The sequence below is a fragment of the Cetorhinus maximus genome, chromosome 2 (assembly GCF_964194155.1).
Source record: "Cetorhinus maximus chromosome 2, sCetMax3.hap1.1, whole genome shotgun sequence".
NCBI classification, from domain to species: domain Eukaryota; kingdom Metazoa; phylum Chordata; class Chondrichthyes; order Lamniformes; family Cetorhinidae; genus Cetorhinus; species Cetorhinus maximus.
Window position 1 is genome coordinate 76,476,519 of NC_135880.1, and position 24,178 is coordinate 76,500,696.

General features: G+C 43.6%; 1 protein-coding gene across 2 annotated transcripts in view; it reads right to left on the reverse strand.

The window, feature by feature from the left end:
• The window catches only part of epb41l4a (erythrocyte membrane protein band 4.1 like 4A), a 349,865-nt gene that overhangs the window by 11,198 nt on the left and 314,489 nt on the right, over nucleotides 1-24,178 (reverse strand). For both annotated transcript variants that reach the window (XM_078566243.1, XM_078566249.1), the window contains 4 exons: nucleotides 17,906-18,025; nucleotides 16,938-16,985; nucleotides 8,008-8,076; nucleotides 2,734-2,844 (listed from right to left, as the gene is read on the reverse strand). In XM_078566243.1, the coding sequence (XP_078422369.1) occupies nucleotides 2,734-2,844; nucleotides 8,008-8,076; nucleotides 16,938-16,985; nucleotides 17,906-18,025 (348 nt within the window). The remainder of the gene's footprint in view (nucleotides 1-2,733; nucleotides 2,845-8,007; nucleotides 8,077-16,937; nucleotides 16,986-17,905; nucleotides 18,026-24,178) is intronic.

Here is a 24,178-nt window from a genome sequence, read left to right on the forward strand (position 1 = left end):
AATCAGCACCAGCAGTATCCTGCTTGAGAGTCCAGGAGCTGGACATCAGAAGTCCCGCTGCTGACAAAACTGACATGCCCCGGAATGAGTTAATCACCACTGGGAAGTTCCGCTAATGCACTCCTTTGCAGGCCTTTGGGGCAACTCTAAAAATTAATCTGGTTCTTTTGCGGGCAAAGACATAAATAGGAAGGGTTTTAAAGCTTTTGAATGTAGTTTTTTAAAAAATTACTAAGAAACTGACTACTCTATTCTAACATAATCAGCAAAAGGTTCAGTATATTTAAAAGTTGCTTTCAGTGACTTAAGATCGGGTTACTCACAGGTAATGGATTGACATTGATTAAAAAATGCTCATTTTTCTGACAAACCCATTTTTAGCTGTATTAATAAAACTGCGCTAAGTTACCATTGTTAAATATATCAAGGAGTAATTTTAAAAGGAAATGTTTTTAAAAATTTATATTTTAAAACATCGGTTGACTGCAAGTTCATGGCAGATTTTGATTTGGTAACTTGCAAATTGTGTTTGAGTGGAACCTCAAGATAAAAGCACTTTTCAAAACTGATGTAATTCTGGCTGCAATTTGAACCCGGATGAATGATTACTCCCAAAGTGAAAACTCTACCCTAAGTTCTTCAGGCTTCAAAAAGTCTTACTGTAACAGGTGGTTTTAATGCAGGTTTAGAGAAAATTTTCGCATAAAATCTGACTTTGGTGTAAGTGATATTGTTTAAGAGCCAGCGTCTTAAAAAAATGTCAGCCTCAAAGGAGCTTTCTGTAATAGGGTGCAATTTCATAATTATCTCAAGTTTAGATTTCAAGTTTCAAGTGATTCGTAGAGTGGGTATTCATTAAAACCAGAGAGTGTAACTGTGTAACAACTGATAGCAAATATGAAATTGAAGTGTTGCTTTTATTCATTGTGCAGACACAGATATAATTATTATCTGCCTCGCTATCTATTCTATTTCCACAGTACTTTGGTAAGAAAATTGCACAAGCTATCTTAATAAATAATTCATAAAATTAAACATTAAATAATTTTAAAAATTACTGCCATAAGGCTGTTAAAAATGTTGGAAAGGAGCTGAAAGAATATAGTGACCCCTGCCAAGTGTTTAGTGTACACACAGAGAATTGCCAATTACTATAATGCTGGCTTTATGTTCAGAATCTATTTTCATTTGAATAATCAGCCTAACAGAAAGCATTGTTTCACAGTATCATTACTGTATTTAAAGAACTGGTTCATTAAACTCAGACATAGCATATATTTTCCTACTGGCTAATTTTGGTCAACAGAGTTTTAACAAAGCATAATTTTCCAGTTAATTTACATTTCAAAAATAAAAAGGCCAAAATATATGTCAGGTTACGCTGGGAAATATGTCTGGTCAGACAAGGAGGGAAAATTGGGCAGGAAGCTAATGCGTCTATTCCCCAATGGTACTTCCACAATATGAGGAGAATAATACATCTGCCCACACATAAATGGCCATATTATAACTGCATGCAAATAAGGAACATATGTTTTACAGTTTATTTTCTATTATTTGAACCCTAGGAACATTGGTGCAAGTAACCACTGTGCCGCCCTGCAAGAGAATGGCTTTAAATTTGAAAAGACTGGTTTTTCATAAGCAGTTGATCAGAATGCGTTAGATTGCAGAACAAGAACTGGCATATTTAAAATTGGGAATGCGTTTAAAAGTTTTTTTTTGAAAAGTTGTTCATGACTGCACACTCACACCATAGAACCTGCCCCCAACACCAGTTTCCAAAATACTTATTTGACTTTGATCCTGGGATATGAGCTGGAGCCAAGAATACAGACAAGGGGTAAGCAGAGCTTCTGCCCGGCATAAAATTTGTTTCCGTTATGCTCCACAGAAATTTCTAGGATAAAGTATTTTTCTCTCATTTTCTCTCCTTATCCCTCCTTTCCTGAATATAGTGAATCATGCTCATGTGCCGTTCCAGAAGAAGCAACATTTCCTAGTTCTTCACTCAAAAAATTACATTCCTTTCTGCATGAATGCTAGTGGTCTTTTCAAGAGTGGGAGCCATCACAGCGCTCCTTAAGAACTATCCTGGAAAATCTAAATGTTAGTGGCCACTTCAGCTTAATTTTTTACATCGAGTAAAAATGTTTTGTAGGAAAAAAGCCAACCTAAACATCAAATATATTTTACGCAATAGGGAAATAGATTGACTGATCTGTGCCGACTATTCAACGGGTCTCTGTAGAACAGTTTGCATGAGAAATCTCCAATGGTCCCTTTGGATAGAATTCAGATACCCAGCCATACATACTGTTCTAATGTGACATCCAAATGCTAGAACATTATAAATCTCCAAGGCCAGGATTTTACGGCCCTTCCTGCCCGGCAGGATATTATGGTCCCGCCAAACTGAATGGAGGTTTAAATGGCTCGCCCCATCCGCCAGGGGGAGACACCATGGGCAGGGCCATAAAATCCTGGCCCTAATCTTGAATGGTCTAAAGTGTGGTTGTTTTGGAAACCATTTTGAAATAGCTCTAAACAAAATGAATCATTTGCAGCAATTTAAAAGCAAAATACTTCGGATGGTGGAAGTCTAAAATAAAAACAGCATTTCTTTCCAGCATTTTCTGTTTTTATTTTACATTTCCAGCGATTGATCCTTTCCTCACCTCATTAAGGCCGTTTTTACCAATTGTTGCATTTGTGGATTCCAAAAATACTTACTTTACTTCTGAAAGGACCGATCGTTCACCATCAGAACAGTGAGAGCGCCGGTACTGTCGAAAGCTTCGAGGCGAATGGGAATGCCTGATGCGTATGGGGTTACCTTGAGTCCTGGTGACACAAAATTTTGAAATCACTAAGAAACAGAAAAATCCACACCAAATGTTAAAAAGGCCTACTATGCCAGGAGAAAACTGTGACTTATGTTTATATTACATTTCATGCAATTGATAATCATAAATAAACTTTCATTAAACAAGATTAACATAACTCCCTTCTCACCCTAATTTTCCACTTTCTTTAGCTCATGCAGGGTATAGGCCCATGGGGGCAGCTCTCCAGTGCATCACCTAAGCAGCTAATCTACAAATGTAAGCCTACTTAGTGTTAGCAAGTTGTTCAAATATGAAGACACCATGACAAAGCAGATCAAGTCTTCACCCAAAATCCACGCACAAATGTATGTCAGCTCTGGCCCAATGGGTAGCACTCTTGCCTCTGAGGCAGAAGTTGTGGGTTCTAATCCAATTCCAGAAACTTAAGTATGAAATCTAGGCTGAGACTCCAATGCAATACTGAGGTAGTGATGACATGTTGGCAGTGCCGTCTTTCAGATGAAATGTTAAACCAATGCTTCGTCTGTCTTCTCAGGTGGATGTAAAAGATCCAGTGGCATTATTCTAAGAGGTGTAAGGGAGTTCTCCTCAGTGTTGTGGCCCTCAAACAATATCACTAAATTAGATTATCTGGTCATTATCACATTTGGTTTGGTGGACTTTTCTGTGTGCAAACTGGCTGTTGCATTTCCTACAAGAGTGACAACACTTCAAAAGTATTTTTTGTAAATTGCTTTGGGATGCTCTGAGGTCATGACAGGCACTATATAAATGGAAGTCTTTCCTTCATCTGAATAATAAAAAAGGCCCTTCGGCCCATCAATCTTGCAGAGACTAGTTGTTCCACTAATATCTTAAGATTGGAGAGCATGGGACTTTTCTGATCTGTATAGACCAGGACTGGAACCACTGAGAACATTTACCCACTCAGCTATCAGGGGTTCCAGGGATGGTATTCTATGGGGGTCCTTCTGCTTAATAAAATTAGATTTAACTGAAGTTATCAGAGCTACGTATTTTCCTCACCCCTGACCTTCGTACAGTTAATTATTTATCTGTTTGATAAATAGTAATACACATGTTCCCATGAAAGCTCTGATTAGCAATACGATCCACATCAGATTGAAAGATGTGACCAATGGCATAATTAAGTGGATATCTGCCTGAAAAATTTAAACTCCTAGAAATAATTCTCAGAAATTTATTAAAAAATCAGTCAATTCATAACGAAGCTCAGGGACAGAAAAAAGGACATTCAATTTACTGTAGATCATTGTTGCAGTATCCCATCTCTTCCATTACAGCATTCTGATGGATCATAAAAAATCCTCAATGTTTTTAACTCTAATACCCTGCTTGGCACACCAATCCAAAGATTTCTAAAGTTTGTGGACTGAAAACACAACTTTAACCAACTGCAAGTTCAGAAGCAGTGTCATTTGACAACCACTTTTCCATTATAAAAACATGTTGGGAATAAATGTGACATGTTAATTTAAATTTTTTAAAATTCATTCATGGGATGTGGGCTTCGCTGGTTGGGCTAGCATTTATTGCCCATCACTAGTTGCCCTTGAGTAGGTGGTGGTGAGCTGCATTGTTGAACCGCAGCAGTCCATGTGGTGTGGGTACACCCACAATGCTGTTAGGGAGGGAGTTCCAGGATTTTGACCCAGCGAGACTGAAGGAATAGCAATATATTTCCAAGTCAGGATGGTGAGTGGCTTGGAGGGGAACTTCCAGATGGTGGTGTTCCCATCTATCTGATGCCCTTGTCCTTCTAGATGGAAACGGTCATGGGTTTGGAAGGTGCTGTCTAAGGAGCCTTGGTAAATTCCTGCATTGCATCTTGTAGATGGTACACATTGCTGCTACTATGCGTCGGTAGTGGAGAGAGTAAATGTTTGTGGATGTGGTGCCAATCAAGCGGGCTGCTTTGTCCTGGACGGTGTCAAGCTTCTTGAGAGTTGTTGGAGCTGCACTTCAGGCAAGTGGGGAGTATTCCATCATACTCCTGACTTGTGCCTTGTAGATGGTGGACAGGCTTTGGGGGAGTCAGGAGGTGAGTTGATCATCACAGGATTCCTAGCCTCTGACCTGCTCTTTTAGCCACAGTATTTCCATGGCTAGTCCAGTTCAGTTTTCAGTCAATGGTAACACTCAGGATGTAGATAGTGGGGGGTTCAGTGATGGTAATGCCATTGAATGTCAAGGGGCGATAGTCAGATTCTCTCTGTTGGAGGTGGTCATTATTTGGCACTTGTGTGACGTGAATGTTACTTGTCACTTGTCAGATCAAGCCTGGACATTGTCCAGGTGCTGCTGCATTTGGACATGGACTGCTTCAGTATCTGAGGAATCATGAATAGTGCTGAACTTTGTGCAATCATCAGCAAACATCCCCACTTCAGACCTTATGATGGAAGAAAGGTCATTGATGAAGCAGATGAAGATGGTTGGGCCTAGGATGCTACCCTGAGGAATTCCTGCAGTGATGTCCTGGAGCTGAGTTGACTGACCTCCAACAACCACATACATCTTCCTTTGTGATAGGTATGTCTCCAACCAGCAGAGAGTTTTCCTCTTGATTCCCACTGACTCCAGATTTGCTAGGGCTCCTTGATGCCACACTCGGTCAAATGCAGCCTTGATGTCAAGGGCAGTTGCTTTCACCTCAGCTCGGGAGTTCAGCTCTTTAGCCCATGTTTGAACCAAGGCTGTAATGAGGTCAGGAGTTCAGTGGCCCTGGCGGAAACCAAACTGGGCATCAGTGAGCAGGTCATTGCTAATCAAGTGCTGCTTGATAGCATGTTGATGACCCCTTCCATTACTTTATTGATGATGGAGAGTGGACTGATGGGGCGGTAACTGGCCAGGTTGGATTTGTCCTGCTTTTTGTGTACAGACATAACTGGGCACTTTTCCACATAGCCGGGTAAATGCCAGTCTTGTAGCTGTACTGGAACAGCTTGGCTAGGGGCACAGCAAGTTCTTGAGCACAAGTCTTCAGTACTATTGCCGAAATATTGTCACAGCCCATAGTCTTTGCAGTATCCAGTGCCTTCAGCTGTTTTTTTATATCACATGGGGTGAATCGACTTGGCCGAAGACTGGCATCTGTGATGCTGGGGACCTCCAGAGGAGGCCAAGGTGGATCATCCACTCAGCACTTCTGGCTGGAGATTGTTGCAAATGCTTCAGCCGTATCTTTTGCACTGATTTGCTGGGCTCCCCTATCATTAAGAATGGGGATATTTGTGGAGCCTCCTCCTCCATTGAGTTGTTTAATTGTCCACCACCATTCACAACTGGATGTGGCAGGATGCAGAGCTTAGATCTGATCCGTTGGCTGTGGGATCACTTAGTTCTGTCTATCACTTGCTGCTTATGCTGTTTGACATACAAGTAGTCCTGTGTTATAGCTTCATCAGGTTGACACCTCATTCTTAGTATGCCTGGTGCTGCTCCTGGCATGCCCTCCTGCACTCTTCATTGAACCAGGGTTGATCTCCTGGCTTGATGGTAATGGTAGAGTGGGGCATATGCCGGACATGGAGTTACAGATTGTGTTCAAGTACAATTCTGCTGCTGCTGATGGCCCACAGTGTCTCATGGATGCCCAGTCTTGAGTTGCTAGATCTGTTCAAAATCTATCCCATTTAGCATGGTGGTAGTGCCACAAAACACAATGGAGGGTATCCTCAACGTGAAAGCAGAACTTTGTCTTCACAACGACTGTGCGGTGGTCACTCCTCCCAATACTGTCATGGACAGATGCTTCTGTGTCAGGCAGGTTGGTGAGGATGAGGTTAAGTATGTTTTTCCCTCTTGTTGGTTCCCTCACCACCTACTGCAGACCGATTCTAGCAGCTATGTCCTTTAGGTCTCGGCCAGCTCAATCAGTAGTGGTGCTACCCAGCCATTCTTGGTGATGGACATTGAAGTCCCTCACCTAGAGTACATTCTGTGCCCTTGCCACTCTCAGTGGTGTTCAACATGGCGGAGCATTGATTCATCAGCTGAGGGAGGGGGGTATGTGGTAATCAACAGGAGGTTTCCTTGCCCATGTTTGACCTGATGCTATGAGACTTCATGGGGTCCGGAGTCAATGTTGAGGACTCCCAGGGCAACTCCCTCCCGACTGTATACCACTGTGCCTACAACTCTGCTGGGTCTGTCCTGCCGGTGAGACAGGACATACCCAGGGATGGTGATGGCGGTATCTCGGACATTATTTGTAAGGTATGATTCCGTGAGGATGACTAGGTCAAGCTGTTGCTTGACTAGTCTGTGAGACAGCACTCCAAATTTTGACACTAGCCCCCAGATGTTAGTAAGGAGCGCTTTGCAGGGTCGACAGGCTGAGTTTACCGCTGTCGTTCCCGGTGCCTGGGTTGATGTTGGGCGGTTTGTCCGGTTTCATGCCTTAGGCCTTGTAGCGGTTTGATACAACTGAGTGGCTTACTAGGCCATTTCAGAGGGCAGTTAAGAGTCAACCACATTGCTGTGGGTCTGGAGTCACGTGTAGGCCAGACCGGGCAAGGATGGCAAATTTCCTTCCCCAAAGGACATTAGTGAATCAGGTGCGTTTTCACAATAATCAGCAATGGTTTCATGGTCATCATTAGACTTTTAAATGCAGATTTTTATTGAACTCAAATTCCACCATTTGCCACGAAGGGATTCGAACCCGGGTCCCCGGAGCCCTGGGTCGCTGGATTCCTAATCCGGCGACAATACATCTTTATACGCTTAATGGTATTTACTTTTAATAATTGTAATTGTCATAATTGTAATAATTTTAAGAATTGTAATTGTACAATGAATACTGTATTTTGGTTTGCTTCTATAGCAACCAGCATACTACATTTTCCACCATTGTTTTCAATATTTCCTTTTGGTATTTTATCCAATACTCATTGCTGGTTGCATTTTAAAGAAAAGGACTTTGGAGAGGTTCTGATGCCAATAATTAGTGCAGGTAATACTTTGTAGTCTAACACATAATAGTAATTTATTCTATAAAATGCAATGTTATAGTTCTATTTTAAACTGTCTTGAAATTCATCTCTAATGCCTAGGTTAGGGTAGTTTAGATTAAAATATTGAACTTGCTGTCCATTAGTTGGCACAGGCTGTATAAGCTGAACAAACTCACTCTACTTTGGTGTAGGGTATCTCTTTCAGCTCTTCTTCTGTTAAGCCAATTGGATCCACCAGTTCCCGTCTAAAAAACAGAATTCAGGAGAAAATGTAAGCTATTCCAATGGCAGTGTACATATAAACTTTATTTCAACTAAAGAGTCACAGTCTTAACAAGACAACTTAATCTTTTTACATCTCAATCATACCTTTCCACTATATCCCTCAACAGTCCTTTCTGAGGATTGCAGGTGTCCCTACCTTTTCCTTGTCTCCTCCAAAATTGATCGTCATTTGAATAAAGCATAGGAGGGCCTACAAACTGTCCTCCCGCTTTCTTTGAGCGTACATGCTACTGGCCATTAAAAACTACATATATCGCAGTATTTGAGTGGGAAGCATGAAAACGCCACTAAAATGTCCCCAAAACTGACAGGGAGCAGGGAGGGGGGTGCGCGGAAGTGGCAGCTCTGCAGAAGTAGACACACAGCAAGAAACTAGGGCTTGGATTTTCATGGAGTCGTGGAGACTGTGCCTTATCCAAAATGGCATCAAGATCCCAGATCTAACAGATCCTGTTTTCGCTGGTAGGGAAAATAGGGCGGGATTTGATTTGCACATAGTGAAACCTGAATCCAGCAGGCCCATTTCAGCTCAGTGCTGAGTTCCAACAGACCCCATTTTCACTGGAGCGAGGTCTGTTTCCCGCAGTGTTTGACATACAATTTTTAAGAGTACGCGGGAATACTCACAAAAAGATGAGGTCTGTGGAACTGTCAAACTGTCAAGTTATTTAAATCCCTTTCCCTTTAATCTTTGAGAAAAAAACTGGTGTTTGCAATTTCAATAGCTGTTTGCTGACATAACCCTAATGCTCATTATAGTATTATTACTGCTTGACTGCTTCTACAACCTATCATTGTCAGAGTAGGGGGCTGTAAATTCACAGTTGATTGATAGCTCTAAGAGGTTATTAAGGGATTAGCTGTCTTTGATGTGGGGTTACGAATACAGGGGGCTATGAATACAAATGTTTGTTTTTTTATAAAGGATTAAGTACTTGAGGGGATTTAGATGTGTCAAATGGGCTTTTATCAATGTAAGTGTTTTTTATATAGTGAAGTCTATAACAGATACTTAGAACTTTGTTTTAATTCAACTCGACATGCTCCTGAGGAATGCTCATGGTGGATACGGGGTGAGTTGCCATGGCGGTCCAAGGGCAAAAGGTGGTTGGGGGGGCGCGGTGGGTGCATGTGTTGGAATGAGTTGGCACTAAGTTGACATTGGGCTATAAGGGGGCGTGAAGGGTTTGAGGGGCCATTGTGGGTGGCTGGAAGGGGATACATTGGCATAGGGAATATGAGGGACCATTGGGGTGGGGTGTAGGGGTGTGGGTTAGCATGAGTTGGCATGGATGGGGCATGGAGAGTGGGTGAGGCCTTTTAACCAGCTCGGCATGTGGCAGCACCTGTGCCTGCCTCAGAACTTTTTCCTGGTGAGGGAGGTTGGACCCAACTCAAGTACGCACCCAACCCCAGCCCCCGGCATATCCCCACTGTTTCATTGACTCCAGTTCTTGTACATCCCTTCTCCCTTCATCCATTAGTGACAGGTTCTAATGTCTGGAATTCACTTCCTAAACTCCTCCATAACTTCTTCTCCTTCAAAAGCCTCCTCAAAATCCATTTCTTTGTGCGAACATTTTGTTATCTATCCTATAATTGCCTTGGCTGGCTTGGTGTCAATTTTCTGGATGTTCATCTGCGAAGCATGCTGGTTGTTAAAGGCACTATAAAAATATTGAGCTGTTTGCTCTTCACGCTCAGGGCCAATTTTCATCTTCAGGTGTAATTGAGCTATAATTTGTTTTTCACTGCTTTTAATACGTGCCTGAATTTCAAGTGTAAATAGTGCTCAATTCTCTGGTCTAAAGCCATTTGCATAATCATTGATAACTCCAGGTGTAAACTCAAATTGTCATAGGGGATGCTGGTAGGAGAAAGAAATTGTGGGTAAGTCAAATTTCAAGGAATGGGGGCAATTACATGAGAGTATCACAATAGGCAGAGGAACAAAATGAAGATAGCTTTCCAAGATTATTAAAAAGAATAGTGGCAGAAGAGGCAGAGGATTCAAACTGACAGCCCAAGACGAATGAAAAGGAACCGTATAACAACAACTTGTATTATAAAACAGCTTAAATGTAATAAGTCTTTTTGAGACACTTCACAGCTATGTTATCAAAGAAAATTTGACACCAATCCACATAAAGAGATCTTAGGGCAGAAAAGAGGTAGCTTTAAAGGAGCATCTTAAAGGAGGAAAGCGAGGCAAAGAGATTTAGGGAGGGAACTCCAGAGCATAGAGCCTTGGCAGCTGAAGGCGCCCTAAAGGTGCAGTAAGTAAGAGCAGGGATGAGCAATAGACCAGAATTGGAGGAGTGCAGATACCTCAGAAGGTTGTAGGCTGGAGGAGGTCCAGTTTTTCGAAACCTCGCTGTTACATTTAACTTCGAGATGAGCTTCTGACCAAATATTCGCATCATCACTAAGACAGCCTAATTCCACCTCCCTAATATTGCCTGATTTTACCCATGTCTCAGCAAATCAGCTGCTGAAGCTCTCATTCATGTCTTTATTACCTTTAGACTTGACTACTCCAAAGCATTCCTGGCTGGTTTCCCACATTCTTTCTCCCCTAAACTTGAGGTCACCCAAAACCTGCTGCCCATGTCTTAACTCACACCAAGTCCCATTGACCTATCATCCCTGTGCTCACTGGCCTACACTGGATCTCAGTCAAGCAACGTCTTGATTTTAGAATTCTCATCCTTGTTTTCAAATTCCTCCAAGGCCTTGCCCCTCCCTATCTCTACAATCTCACAGAATCACAGTGCAGAAGAGGCCCTTCGGCCCATCGAGTCTGCACCGACACATGAGAAACACCTGAACTACCTACCTACCTAATCCCATTTACCAGCACTTGGCCCATAGCCTTGAATGTTATGTCGTGCCAAGTGCTCATCCAGGTACTTTTTAAAGGATGTGAGGTAACCCGCCTCTACCACCCTCCCAGGCAGCGCATTCCAGACCGTCACCACCCTCTAGGTAAAAAAGTTTTTCCTCACATCCCCCCTAAACCTCCTGCCCCTCACCTTGAACTTATGCCCCCTTGTGACTGACCCTTCAACTAAGGGGAACAGCTGTTCCCTATCCACCCTGTCCATGCCCCTCATAATCCTGTACACCTCGATCAGGTCACCCCTCAGTCTTCTCTGCTCCAACGAAAACAACCCAAGTCTAACCAACCTTTCTTCATAACTTAAATGTTTCATCCCAGGCAACATCCTGATGAATCTCCTCTGCACCCCCTCCAATGCAATTACATCCTTCTTATAATGTGGCGACCAGAACTGCACACAGTACTCCAGCTGTGGCCTCACTAAGGTTCTATACAACTCCAACATGACCTCCCTACTTTTGTAATCTATGCCTCGATTGATAAAGGCAAGTGTCCCATATACCTTTTTCACCACCCCACTAACATGCTCCTCTGCCTTCAGAGATCTATGGACACACACGCCAAGGTCCCTTTGTTCCTCAGAACTTCCTAGTGCCATGCCGTTCATTGAATACTTCCTTTTCAAATTACTCCTTCCAAAGTGTATCACCTCACACTTTTCAGGGTTAAATTCCATCTGCCGCTTATCTGCCCATTTGACCATCCCGTCTATATCTTCCTGCAGCGCAAGACACTCAACCTCACTGTTAACCACCCGGCCAATCTTTGTGTCATCCGCAAACTTACTAATCGTACCCCCCACATAGTCATCTATGTTGTTTATATAAATGACAAATAATAAGGGACCCAGCACAGACCCCTGTGGTACGCCACTGGATACTGGCTTCCAGTCACTAAAGCATCCTTCTGTCATCACCTTCTGCCTCCTACAACTAAGCCAATTTTGAATCCACCTTATCAAATTACCCTGTATCCCATGTGCCTTTGCCTTCTTTATAAGTCTCCCATGTGGGACCTTGTCAAAGGCTTTGCTGAAATCCATATCAACTACATCAACTGCACCAGGTACATCTCCTCCAGGTATCTCCGCTCATTTAATTCTGGCATCTTGAGCATCCCTGATTTTAATCACTGCACCATTGGTGGCTGTGCCTTCAATTGCCTAGGCCCTAAGCTCTGGAATTCCTTACCCAAACCTCTCTACCTCTCCATCTCACTTTCGTTCCTTACAAGACTCCTCAATGCTTTTGGTCATCTCCTTTTGTGGCTCGGTGTCATATTTTGTTTTATAATGCTCCTGTGAAGTGCCTTGGATGTCTTATTATGTTAGAGTTGCAATATAAACATAAGGGGAAGAATTTGCCCCCCGTCAGCGGGGGGTGGGGGGGGGAGGAGGAGTTCAGCAGCGGGTGCGTGCAGGCGCGCCTCCGATCGGCACCCCAGATTGGGGCCATGCCGCCATTTTAAGTGGGCGGGCCAATTAAGGCCCACCTAGCTTGACATCCGCCAGGAAGCGCTATGCGCTCCCTGTGCGGGTGGTGGGGGGGGGGGGGGGGGGATTCCCTGAGCCTAGAGTGTGCTCTTTCACGCATGTGCACGAAAGAGCGCACTCATCTCCCTGAGACTAAGTGCTGCCTCAGGGAGATCGGCGCCAAATTCAAAAATGTGAAATATAGACAAATAAAATTTCCCTGACATGTCCCCTCATGTGACACTGTCACATGAGTTGGGACGTGTCCATCATTTTTAATTCAACTTCTATTAAATTTTTAAAAACCTACATGAAACCTCATCCCGCCCATGGATGAGGTTTCATGCTTTTTCTGAAGCCCGCCAGGGCTCCCGGCCTGCCGGCCAACCTTAAGGTTGGACAGGCAGGTCCTTTAACTACTTCAATTAGTTTTTAAATAGCCTCAATTGGCTGTTGACGCGGGGTGACGTCGGGAGTTCCGCCCGATGTCATCCCGCGTCACTTTACGTGTCGGTGAGTGGGCCCCGCCCCCCGCTCGCCGACCTCAATCTCCTGCCCAAGGTGTTGTTGTTACAGAGGTAAGGAGGCCAGCAAGGGATTTAAAACAACAATGAGAATATTAATATTGAAACAGTGCTTAATTGGTAACCAATGTAGATCAGTGAGCACAGGGGTGATTGTGAATAGGACTTGGTGCAAGTTAGGTCATGGGCAGCAGAGTTTTGAATGATCTCAAATTTATAGGAGGGTGCAAGATGGGAGATGTTACAGGTTTTGAAATAGGCTTTCTTAATGGTGGCATGGTTATGTGATCGGAAGCTCATATTGGGGTCAAATATGACACCAAGGCTAAGAACATTCTGGTTCAGCCTCAGGCAGTTGCAAAGGAGAGAGATGGAGATGGTGCAGATGTCTAAGATGATGTTTAAGAGGTTTTTCCTCTGTGGCACCTTCTCGTAGATTAGTACTGCAGCACGCCTGGACAGGACCCAGCCAAGTTTCACACCAGAACTTTCATGGTACATGTAGATGCTCTTCGAGCAGATACCACATCTTACTTTCTTCCGATCTATACACTGAGAAGACAGGTCCCACAATAATTCCCAGTTTGGATTGCCAGTGTCTTCAGAATTAATTGATGGCAACATACTAATTAAGAATATACATATCACAGCGATAGCACCAAAGTCTTCTGACGCAGTCTCTCTTAGGAAGCAGAGCTTCCACCAACAAATCGGCCCGTGAGGTATATTACGTTTCGTTGCAAATGCAAGGTTGCGACTGTCTAGGACAGGGAGCACCTCATGGGCAGCCTGACCTGCCAAGCAGATCTCTGCAGTGGGCCTGCTCAGTACACATTAGCAAACTCTTCCTCTGATAAGTGTGCTGCATGTTCTGTATGAATTTGTATAAACAGGAAATGTCCCAAAAATAAGGAGCTGGAAATCCCTGGCCAGATGACAATGTAAAATCGTCATTAACTAGAAGGGTGGTGGAGGGAATTCAGGGCTGGACCCAGTTTCACAAATACTGTGCTCTTTTTTATATAGTTTCCAAAATCAACCTCCTCCCTCCCCCACCCCAGCCCTTCATGGTGACATCAAAAGGGAAGGCTGGACTAACTGAATTAAGTCATCCTCCAGAAATCTGAACAAGGTTGACATTATCTGACATTACATCAAGTACAACTGCATGATGCAGGTCTGTCTAGCTGGCCAGAATGATTGAATTGGGCCTATGTTACCAGTTTCTGAATGAGATTTGGGGCGGGGTCAGTACTAGATCAAATTGCAGGTGGAAGCCCTGCTCACAAGGAATTTCCTCACAATGATTTCTAGCAACCTATGTTCAAAAAAATACTTTGTAAAATGACTCTCCAATTTATATTTTGAGGTTCCATGAACTCAAGCTCTCACAGGTGAGAAAAGGATGCTGGCCTTGCAGAGTCAGCACATTCTCTGTTGAGTAATAAAATTAGACAAAATGATGATCAGAGATGTTGCTCAGAGTCACTATTTTCTCGAGGGAAGAGGAGGGAGTGGATTTATGGGTTGCCAGATTCCCTGCTCCCCACCAACTAAAACATCAGCGGTTGAGCCCCAATTCACCATTAATAGGCTGGAGACAGGATTCCAGCACCACAGGGGCAGTCAGTCAGAGGCCGGCAGCTGTCTTGCACTTCAGGCGTGCGGCGCTGCATCATTTAGGCATGTTTAGGGTCTTGCAGGGTGCCAAGCTGGTGAGGGGGGTGGGCGGCTGGGGTTTGAGAGGCCACAGGGGAGGGCAACTGGTGGAGGGTGGGCGGGGCGGGGGGCCGGTAAAACCTTGGGAGGCCCACCGATGAGCCCAGGGGGCCATTATGGAGAGGCCCCTCCTGCCTGCCACCAGCCCACTCAAGGAAACCTGCCAGGCTGGGCACTTGACGTCAGCTTCTTCCGCTGCCTGTTACACACTGGCAGCAGCAGAATGAGGCCCTTAAGTTGGCATTAATTGCCCATTTAAGGGCCTCAATTGCCCCACTGGTGGGCAGACCACCTGAAGCCACCTCTGCTGCTGGTACAATTGCAGTGCATGGTGGGTTGGCCACAGGCAGGCTACCCATGTGATTTAACAAGTGCCCCACCTTCAAACCCGCTAGTGGGGTGTGGTCCAGCCCATGAGAGTGAGGGCATGTCATGGAAGCCTGAAGAGTTTGAAAAGGTAAGTAAAAATGGTTTTTAAAGTTTAAAGGGCTTTACCCCTTTGTAGTTAAAGACATATTACTGGTCACAGGAGGAGCCAGAATTAAGAAGTTTGCCTGTAAGGGGGTCATTACTGTCCTGGCGTCGCTTGGCATTCCTTAGGCATCGGGACAGTTTGGACTCCTCCTGAGCACAGGAAGTCTGCAGCTGGAAATGGGTGCAACCCCCTCAGAAATCAAGGCCGTAGGAGATGAGGAGCAGCAGCCTGCACAGGAAGGGCAGAGCGCCGGGCATCAGGGGGCCAGAGGAGAGGGACAAGGGGCACAAAGGAGCAGGAGACACCACCATGAGCATGGCAGAGGCGAAGATATCTGTAGATGACTGAGGACAGTGGTGAAGGAGACTGCGACTCTCTAGGCAGATGGTCACAGACATCTGTGCCTTCCTCAGCTGTGGACCTCTGCAATATCTCACAGGTGGCTGCACATCCATGAATCACCCAGGTTACGGATCCTCTCTTTACCATTGCTGGACAAGACATCAGAATCACAACTGAAGGACCATTTTGCGGTCAAAGGACATTGGGTCCGGTGCCTGGAGCGATCAATTGGTGCCCTGCATTACCTTCAGGGAGAGGGAGATGACGCTGAAGAGAGAGGTGCCCCTACTACATGATGAGGTGGCTTCCTACTGCCACCCTCTGGAAAGAGGACCTCCCTCCTCTCTCTCATGGCTGCCAGGCCTCCGGCCCCTGTGCCCTCTCCGATCTGTTGGACAGTGGCAGGTTTTGGCACAAACTCTTGCTCTTAAGGCCAAGCTGCAGACTGAGTGATGGCTGCCATGGGTGTATGAAACTCGTCTCCATTACTGCCCCCATGAGCTTTACTTAGGCAGGAAAGCAGTCTTCACCCCAATTAAGAGCTCACCCCCGGGAAAATCTGGAACTCAGTCAGTTTCTCACTGGGAGTGGACTTCTGACACAAAAACAGACCCAGTTCCTGTTTTCCGTTTCCAATGGGAAAATTCAGCCCAAAGGTCTACAGGTGAAGTGGGATTGGAAGGCAGAAAGAGGGACTCTTTGGACAGGGTGCACAGAAATAATTTACGCCCCATTATACAGTCTGTCTTTATTTCTTTATTTCTATTATAAATTCTACTGTTCGCCATTGTAATGAAAAATGCTTATGTATAACACTTACACCGTTATTCACTATCCTGGCAATGGTGACATGGCATTGCCTTTCATAGAGGCAGTGTGTAATTACAGCATAACGATTTTACATGGGCAGTTTTCAATACAAATATAAATAGAAGAATTTATAAAATAAGGACAAATGTATGATCTGTCTACGGTAAGTTTGAGAAATCACTCATGATGTTGTCCAGTGCTTACCATATCAAAAGCTTGTGGGGAGGCCACCTTTTTACATAATCAAGTTGCATAATCATAGTGCATCTTTGGTGCCTGCCAGAAGGGAAAGGCTGCAAAATGCAATTGAAGGTGCCTGCTCCAATGAAGGTGTCCAGTAGCCCCCTAGAAAGGTGTTCTGTATTGTCAATGAGCTCCCTTTATAAGAATAAATATTAAAAAACAAAATTTAATCTTCGGGTGCATGCCATGACCCAGACCTAAGTGGGGTCCACTTCCACTGCATGGCAGTCTCATGAATCTCCTCACACTCAGTTACTGACCTGCTACTGTTCACTAGGATGGGAATGAACCTGGAGGGCATCAATGTCATAATGAACATAAAATAACTTCATACTCACTGAATGTGCTTCCATAGTTCTTCCTTTGCTTGTACATCAGGGCTTCTCCTACAGAAAACATATTAACTAAGTAGTTGTAGTGGTAATTAACACATACTCTTCTAATAAAATCAACAAAATAAGCTTCAAAAAGAGATCCAATGCAAAAGCAGCTCCTGAAAGGTGGTTAAGTTACATTTAATAAACTCAGGTGCAATTGCTCTACTTAGATCATACTAAAGTGAAAAAGAATAAATTTCCATAGTAAAAATCCATGCTTGTGTTGGAGTATATCTATAAAAATAAATAGGTTTTGAATTTCAATACCCCATTTAATATTTCAGATGCAGTGCTGTTCTGTTACACCTCCAGGTGCAGCTCCTCTCTGTGACTTAATATATGATGATGATGCCCTTTTTCACACTGACACAGACCTTCTGCTTCATTTGTCTCACCACTTGCAATATTTCATCATAACTGCTGTGTGTTACAGATGTGCACTTGGCGACAGTGCGTGTGAAAGTTTGTGTGTATGGGGGAGGCACTATATCAGGGGATGAGTGAATTGAATTACAAGCCAGGGACCTCATTGCTGATCCAAACTAAGAAAATCAATTCCAGAAAATCGACTCTCTCTGCTGTCCACAAGACTCCTAAATGATATAAGTCTGGGCAATTTCAATCAGTTCCTAGTGGACATCAACGTGTAGCACATATTGGATCTGAATCAGCAATCTCACTCAGGAAGGTGATAATGTTGAAGGTGTAGCAACTAGAAAAAATTGTGTTGATGCAATAGGAAGTCCTCTGCTGAGGTTGTGGGTTAAGGTACACTGTTGGAGCATTATTTTGCATCCGGCGATGTCATATTTGACCTGTGAAAGCCTAATGAACTTTGGCAAATCAATATTTAATAAATTATAGATCATTTATCAATACAATGAATTATTCAGATTATTCTCATTGTTAATGGGGAATTGAATACATACGATCGTGATCTATGCTTTGAACGTCTGTTATTGGGGTCAGCCAATGATCGTTCTTTTTGCCTCCTCAGCACTTGTTCCCATTGAGGAGCTGAGTCCACCATTTCATTCTCTTGACGTGACCTGAACAGCAGAAACATGGAAGATGAAAGGCTGCATCAGGATGCTTGAAACCAGCTATAATCAAAAAGAAAATGTCTACAGGCTTAGAACACAAAAGACACAAACGCATCCATCAAGTCTACTGAGGAGTCACCCATTTAGATGAAAACCCTCTGATATAAAGGTTCAAATTCTAAACCCACACTACCCTATCTGCTAAAATGTATACCTCAGCCTACTAATTTAATCTGTTCCTATGAATGGATCATATCGTCCAGGTCTGGGCAGCTTAATGATTGACAATAGACTGTCCACTGAAACTAAAGATAAAGTCTGAAATGTCTGTAATAACAGGTGTTATAATAATTAAGTTTCATTTTAGTGTAACCACGAAATGAGAGAAAGGTACCATTACAGTTAATACTGTAATGATGGACTGATGGACGCAATGCAAAGGTATTCTCTCTGGCTTGCTTAATTCCACTGTACCCACAATCAGCACTTCCAATGGGTTTTTACATGGCTTCATGGAGGAGGGAAAAAAGATAAATATACTACCAAATGGTGTATTTTCTAAAATGATGTTGGTACTCTATGAATAACTGAATAAATGATGAAAGCATTTAACTGCACTATTATCTTTCCTTTAAATTATTTAAAATAATTTCCCCTTCATTAAAGCAGATCTTTTAGAACCGAGTACACAAATATTCACTGATTCAATGACAATTTTTTTGGTACATCTCTGATTTTTAATTTCTTCTCAGTCTCACTAGCAGAATGTTCAACAGATTAAGCATAATTTTGTGTTTGAATTTGTAACTTTTTGTTCTAAGCGTACATTTCCAAGCTAGGTTGTTTTCAAAGTTTGAACATGGTCAAGATTAAGCAATGTCAATCTAAAATTACCCCCACTAAAGGCAGATAAGCATCAAATTGTACGTGTCATACCTTATCAAGAATTTTCTAACAAATAATTGCCTTTCCTTGTTCTAACAAAGCAATGTGAGCCACCTGCTGGATAACTTGAAATATTACACAGATTAGGTTCTTTAACAAAAAGAACAAAGGGGGAATTTTCAGGCTGTTTTGTAATTGCACAACTATTGACAATGGCAAAGTAACTTTTTGAGCTGGTAAAAGTACGTTTAATGGTATTACTACTCTGACTTTTCCAGTATGTATTTAACACAGGGGTAAAAAATTACTGCTGGTGATCTAAAAAAGATCAATTTGCCAATTATTCTGCATTGTAGTCTTTTATGGCATCAAGCCATATCTCATGTGCCTTTCTGGTTTTAGTATATTTCGGTCAAAATGCAATATATTTTATTAAAAAAGTTAAGATAATATTACAAAATTAATGGCTAATGTTTAGTAATTCTATAATTCTGTAATTCATAGTGAAGCAACTCAAATAATATTTCTGTCATTGCCCTATGATCCAATATATTATTGCATATATTAAGGCACATTTTACAGGGGTATGTTAATCAAATAAGGACTGAGGGAATACAACAGCACCATATTTGACAGAATTTTCTAAACTCCGCAGACAAGATGATGGAAAACTAACATGACGCAGGTATTTTTGAAACAATATGCAATCTGGGTATGGAGGAGAAAAAGCACGATAATTAAATTAAGTCAAATCACATGAACTTCAATAATTTTTGTATTTCAAATTCTATAAAACTGAAAGTGCTTTGTATGCCTTTCTTCAAAATTAAAACAAAGAACAATAAATAAACAAACTTGATTTCTTTAAGTTTATCAATAAAATGGGTCAGATTTTACTGGAGCAGGGCATGTCCCATAAGTTAGATTTGTTTGCGCATGTTTAGGTTTTAAATACTTTAACATTGAATCTGCCATAAGTATGAGCTGGTAGCAGCCTATCAAAGGCAACAGGGAATCTAGCATCATGGTATACTTTGAGGCAGTCTATCTCCTTAACCAATAATATTTAAGGATTGAGAAATTAATAAAGGACTAAGAATAAATTGTAAATAAATAGTCATTTAGTATTACAGAACCTGAGTATTGCTACCTAAGCTTTTTGTCGTGTTCATCAGGATAGCTCGCAAGAAATTACCAAATTGTAACGGAGGGCTGGATATGGTCATGTGCCGTCAGAGTGCGCCCGACAGTATGTTAATTGCCGCTAGTTAGCGACAAGGTGGGTTACAGACCTTCATCCCACCCATTGAGTGCTGGAGGGCAGCCTGTCCGATCTTGAGACTGCAGATCGTGACCTGGACCAAGGTCACAGACAGTGCTTTAAAGGGCCCCCTGGCACAGGCAGTGTCAGGTGTTCCATCAGGTGATCAATCTCATGGATTTACTATACAGGGAGAAGATTTATGCATTTGCCAGTCTGGACAGGAAAGCGCATTTGAATTGTTGCTAATCTCTGCAAACCATGTCAATATTTATAGGTAGCAGAAATTTTAAAAATCAGTAAGTCTCCCACCTATTGGCATTGAGGGCTTGAACATTTGTTACATGTTTCCATACACAGGTGTCAGCGCCATTGGAGTGAGCGGAGAGGCAAACCAGAAGGGCCAAGCCAGCCCCCAGATTCAGAGGGGCCGCTGTTGGTGCCCTCCTGCGTGCACTTCATGATCAATGTGACCAGCTCATGCCAACCGCTGGCAAGAGGAGGAAGATCAGCCAGACTCAAGCTGCCTGGGAGGAAGTGGCCGAAGGGATCAACAGTGTGGGCATGGTAAGGAGAACGCAGGAGCATAGACTACAGGCCATCATTGATCTGATAGTGGATTGGAACGTGTGAAAGTTTGAAACTTTTGATGAAATCTGTGTGTCAAATCTTTTCAGGAGAAGCGGGTCCACAACGCCCACGAGAGAGCCCGTACAAGCGGGAACCTACCAAATCTAAAAGCCCTGACCCCCTTCGAGGAGCAAGTGCTGGCCCTGTTGGTACCCAACTTGTCCAGGAGTATAGGCAGAGGTGAGATTGGAGGAAGTCCTGGTTTTGGTGAGATAGCAGAAGCTTCAGACTGGTTGAGAAGAGATGGCGAGTGGAGGTTTAACGGAGGTGAGGCATTATACAATGTGTCTAGTGAATAGAGTTCACACATTGGAACCTTGACAAGCTTTATCATCTGAAGCTTCACATCATCATTCAAGCGCACGTTGTGTCTGTGGAACTCATGCACTCATGACAGACAGTGTAACGGTTCATGCATCGTGTGATAGGGCTGATGGGTCAAGTTATTAGATACCTGATTACACCCTTATTGATGTCTCTCTGTTACAGGAGAAGCCTCTTTAGCATGAGCTCCACCAGAAGCCATCCAGCAACCACCTCCTCCTCTGCCGAGTAAGCCTCGGAGGGTGCAGTGTCACATCCTCTCTCTGCACCTGCACCATTGCAGACATTGGCACTTCAGCAGGGTTAGGTGCGTCAGACAGGGGTCTTGCACACACTGGTGAGGCCACATTCGCATGTGCAACTGCCAGGGAGTGTGGCGAAGCAGGCCTCGGGCTGTCGGAGGAGTGTCCGGGGTGATCCAGAGATTGATTCTGAATCAGATGATGAGCCTCCGAAGTCGTCCATAAAGCAGCAGATTCTGGATGTCCGGTGCAAGATCTGTGAAGATTTGGCAGGTGTAACAGAGGGGTTGCGTGCTCTGGCCCCGGCTGTCAAGGTGTCCATCCAGGCCACGGGCACTGCGATCACCCACTCTTTGGAGCACCAAGCTTCCTCCACGGACAGACTGGCGTCTGTCCTGGAGGGGCAAACCTAGCGCATTACAGACACAATCATCGGGATGTGCTCTGACCTGCACACCATCGCCCTGGCTCTGAGCTCAGGGGCACAGACCCAGGGCGACAGGGGAATAGGGAGCTTGGTCACCCACCCAGCTCCGGGAACCTCACGGGTTGGCAGGGAGGGTCAACCGGTCCTAGTGACAGAGGGTGAGTAGCAGCAGCTTCCACCTGGAAGTTCCTCTCATGGCACTTCTGATGGAGGCAGCACCTCCTCTGTCTATCAGCCATTGACACAGGCCTCGGCCACTGACACAGCAACTGAAGACTCGCCTGTGTCTCAGTATCAGTCTCCTGGGGTGGCCAGCTGCTCAAGGCCATAGCTGCACAGTGGATGCCTGCCGGTCATCTGGGGCAAGGGAAGTGGCAGATCAGCCATCTCTCTCCAGTGCAGCCACAAGCAAGGAGGCAGGGGGGAGGGAGCACTGTGCTGGAGCACTCATAAACATGTTACTAAATATCCACATCAGTCACAAAGAGGGGCATATGGGTGAGCTGATTATTTATTGATGTTATTAGGGAGTGTCCAAACTTTGAAGTTTGTGGATAAACACACATCTCACATACCCCTATGCTGATGTTGTTATTAAGTGCTGTGGCTGTGTGAATGGTGTCTGGAGGTCGAGGGAGTGCAGAGGAATTGTGTTCTCGTGTGGGGTGATGGACAATGTGTGGATATAAAGTCTACAGGACTCTCTCATAGCCAGTGGGAAAAGGAGGCGCAAGATATCCTCAAACGCCTTCTTGAAGCGTCTTAATAATTTAGAATGAAAGCAAACACACACAACCGGCTTGTTCCTTTATTCTTTTTTTACACACCAGAGGGCAATACATCTGGGACTTAGCACACCCTACTGGCAGGGTTTTTTTAATACAGCACTTCTTTCTTTTTAGCCAAAATGTCCTTTTACAAAAAAGCATAAAGATTAAACACAAACATCACATCTCCTCCCCCTTTAGCCAGGGACAAATTGGCCAGGCGGTTTGCAGGTTTGCTTTGGTCTAGAGAGGAGTGTTGGCTTAGGTATCTAAGTTTGCTTGCTTAGAAATGGAAGGTTCTGCTGTTCCACTTGTTTCTGTTCAGGTTCAACAGTTGCAGCTACAGGTACTACAGGTTTGTCAGTTGAATCAAGTCAAGTTTCACCAACTTGAGCAGGTGTTTTTCAGAAATCTTCCACTGTAACTGGAAATTTGGCTCCTTGGATTTGGCTTCTCTAATCTGGTCAATGTGTCCCTTTCAGATTCCATAGGAAGATTCAGCATCATAGGTCAGTGCTCCCGACACTCGATGATTCTTCCCAGGAGCCACTTTGGTGTTCCACAGTCATTTCGGACCCAAACAGACTGATCCAGATTAAACTCACGAGCTGGTTTACTTGTGCCATGTGACCTTTTCTGATCAAGTTGCCTCGAACCCATCTTTCCTTTCAAATCCAGACACAGTAAATCCATTCTGGTATGCAGCCGTTCCAAACGTCAGCACAACAGGAGATACACCTATTGTTGAATGTGGAGTGTTACAATACAACATCAAAAAATTCTTCAGCTTCAACTTCCAATCTGTTTGCGTCCTCTCCTTCAATATGGCTGCTTTGAATGTCTGGACAAAGTGCTCCACTTCACCATTTGAGGATGGGTGGTAAGGCGAGATGAGAATCTACTTGATCCCATTGTTTTTCAGGAATGCTTGAAATTCACATGATATGAACTGTGTGCCATTGTCAGACACAATCTGCTCTGGGAATCCAAAAATAGTGAACACATTCTGGAGAGCATCAATGATCTTTGTTGAAGTAGTCAACTTCATGGGAATAATGTGAGGCCACTTATGTGGGCATCCGCCACAATCAGGAACATATATCCGAGAGGTGGTCTGGCAAAGTCCACATGAAGTCCCTGCCATGGGTGGTCAGGCCAAGCCCACGGATGTAATGGGCAGGTGCAGAAGACTTCATTTCTTGGCATGGAAGGCAATCGCTGGCCATGCCTTCGGTATCTTTATCCAGGTGTGGCCACCATACATGTAGACGAGCTAATGTTTTCATTTCGGTCTTGAAATGTGTGCGTGCAAAGTTGCAGCATATCTTATTAATTTACTTAGATCAGTTTAAGCATAAATAAACTAAGCTCTTTCCTTGTAAAACTCGAGAAAACCTGTCTAATTGGTTCTTTAATGATCACAGTGCGTCAACAGTTTTGTACACAATGAATTGGAAAGTTTAAGCTTTTTTAAACAAAAAAACTGTTGTGGTCAAATGAGGTGGTAACATAGGTTTGGGGGCTGCATCCGTGATCAAACCCACAGATGAATGTGAATGAGCAAAATTGTAAGTGGAGAACTAAATTTTCTATAAGTAATTTAATTTTCTTGTGGTTTGTAGT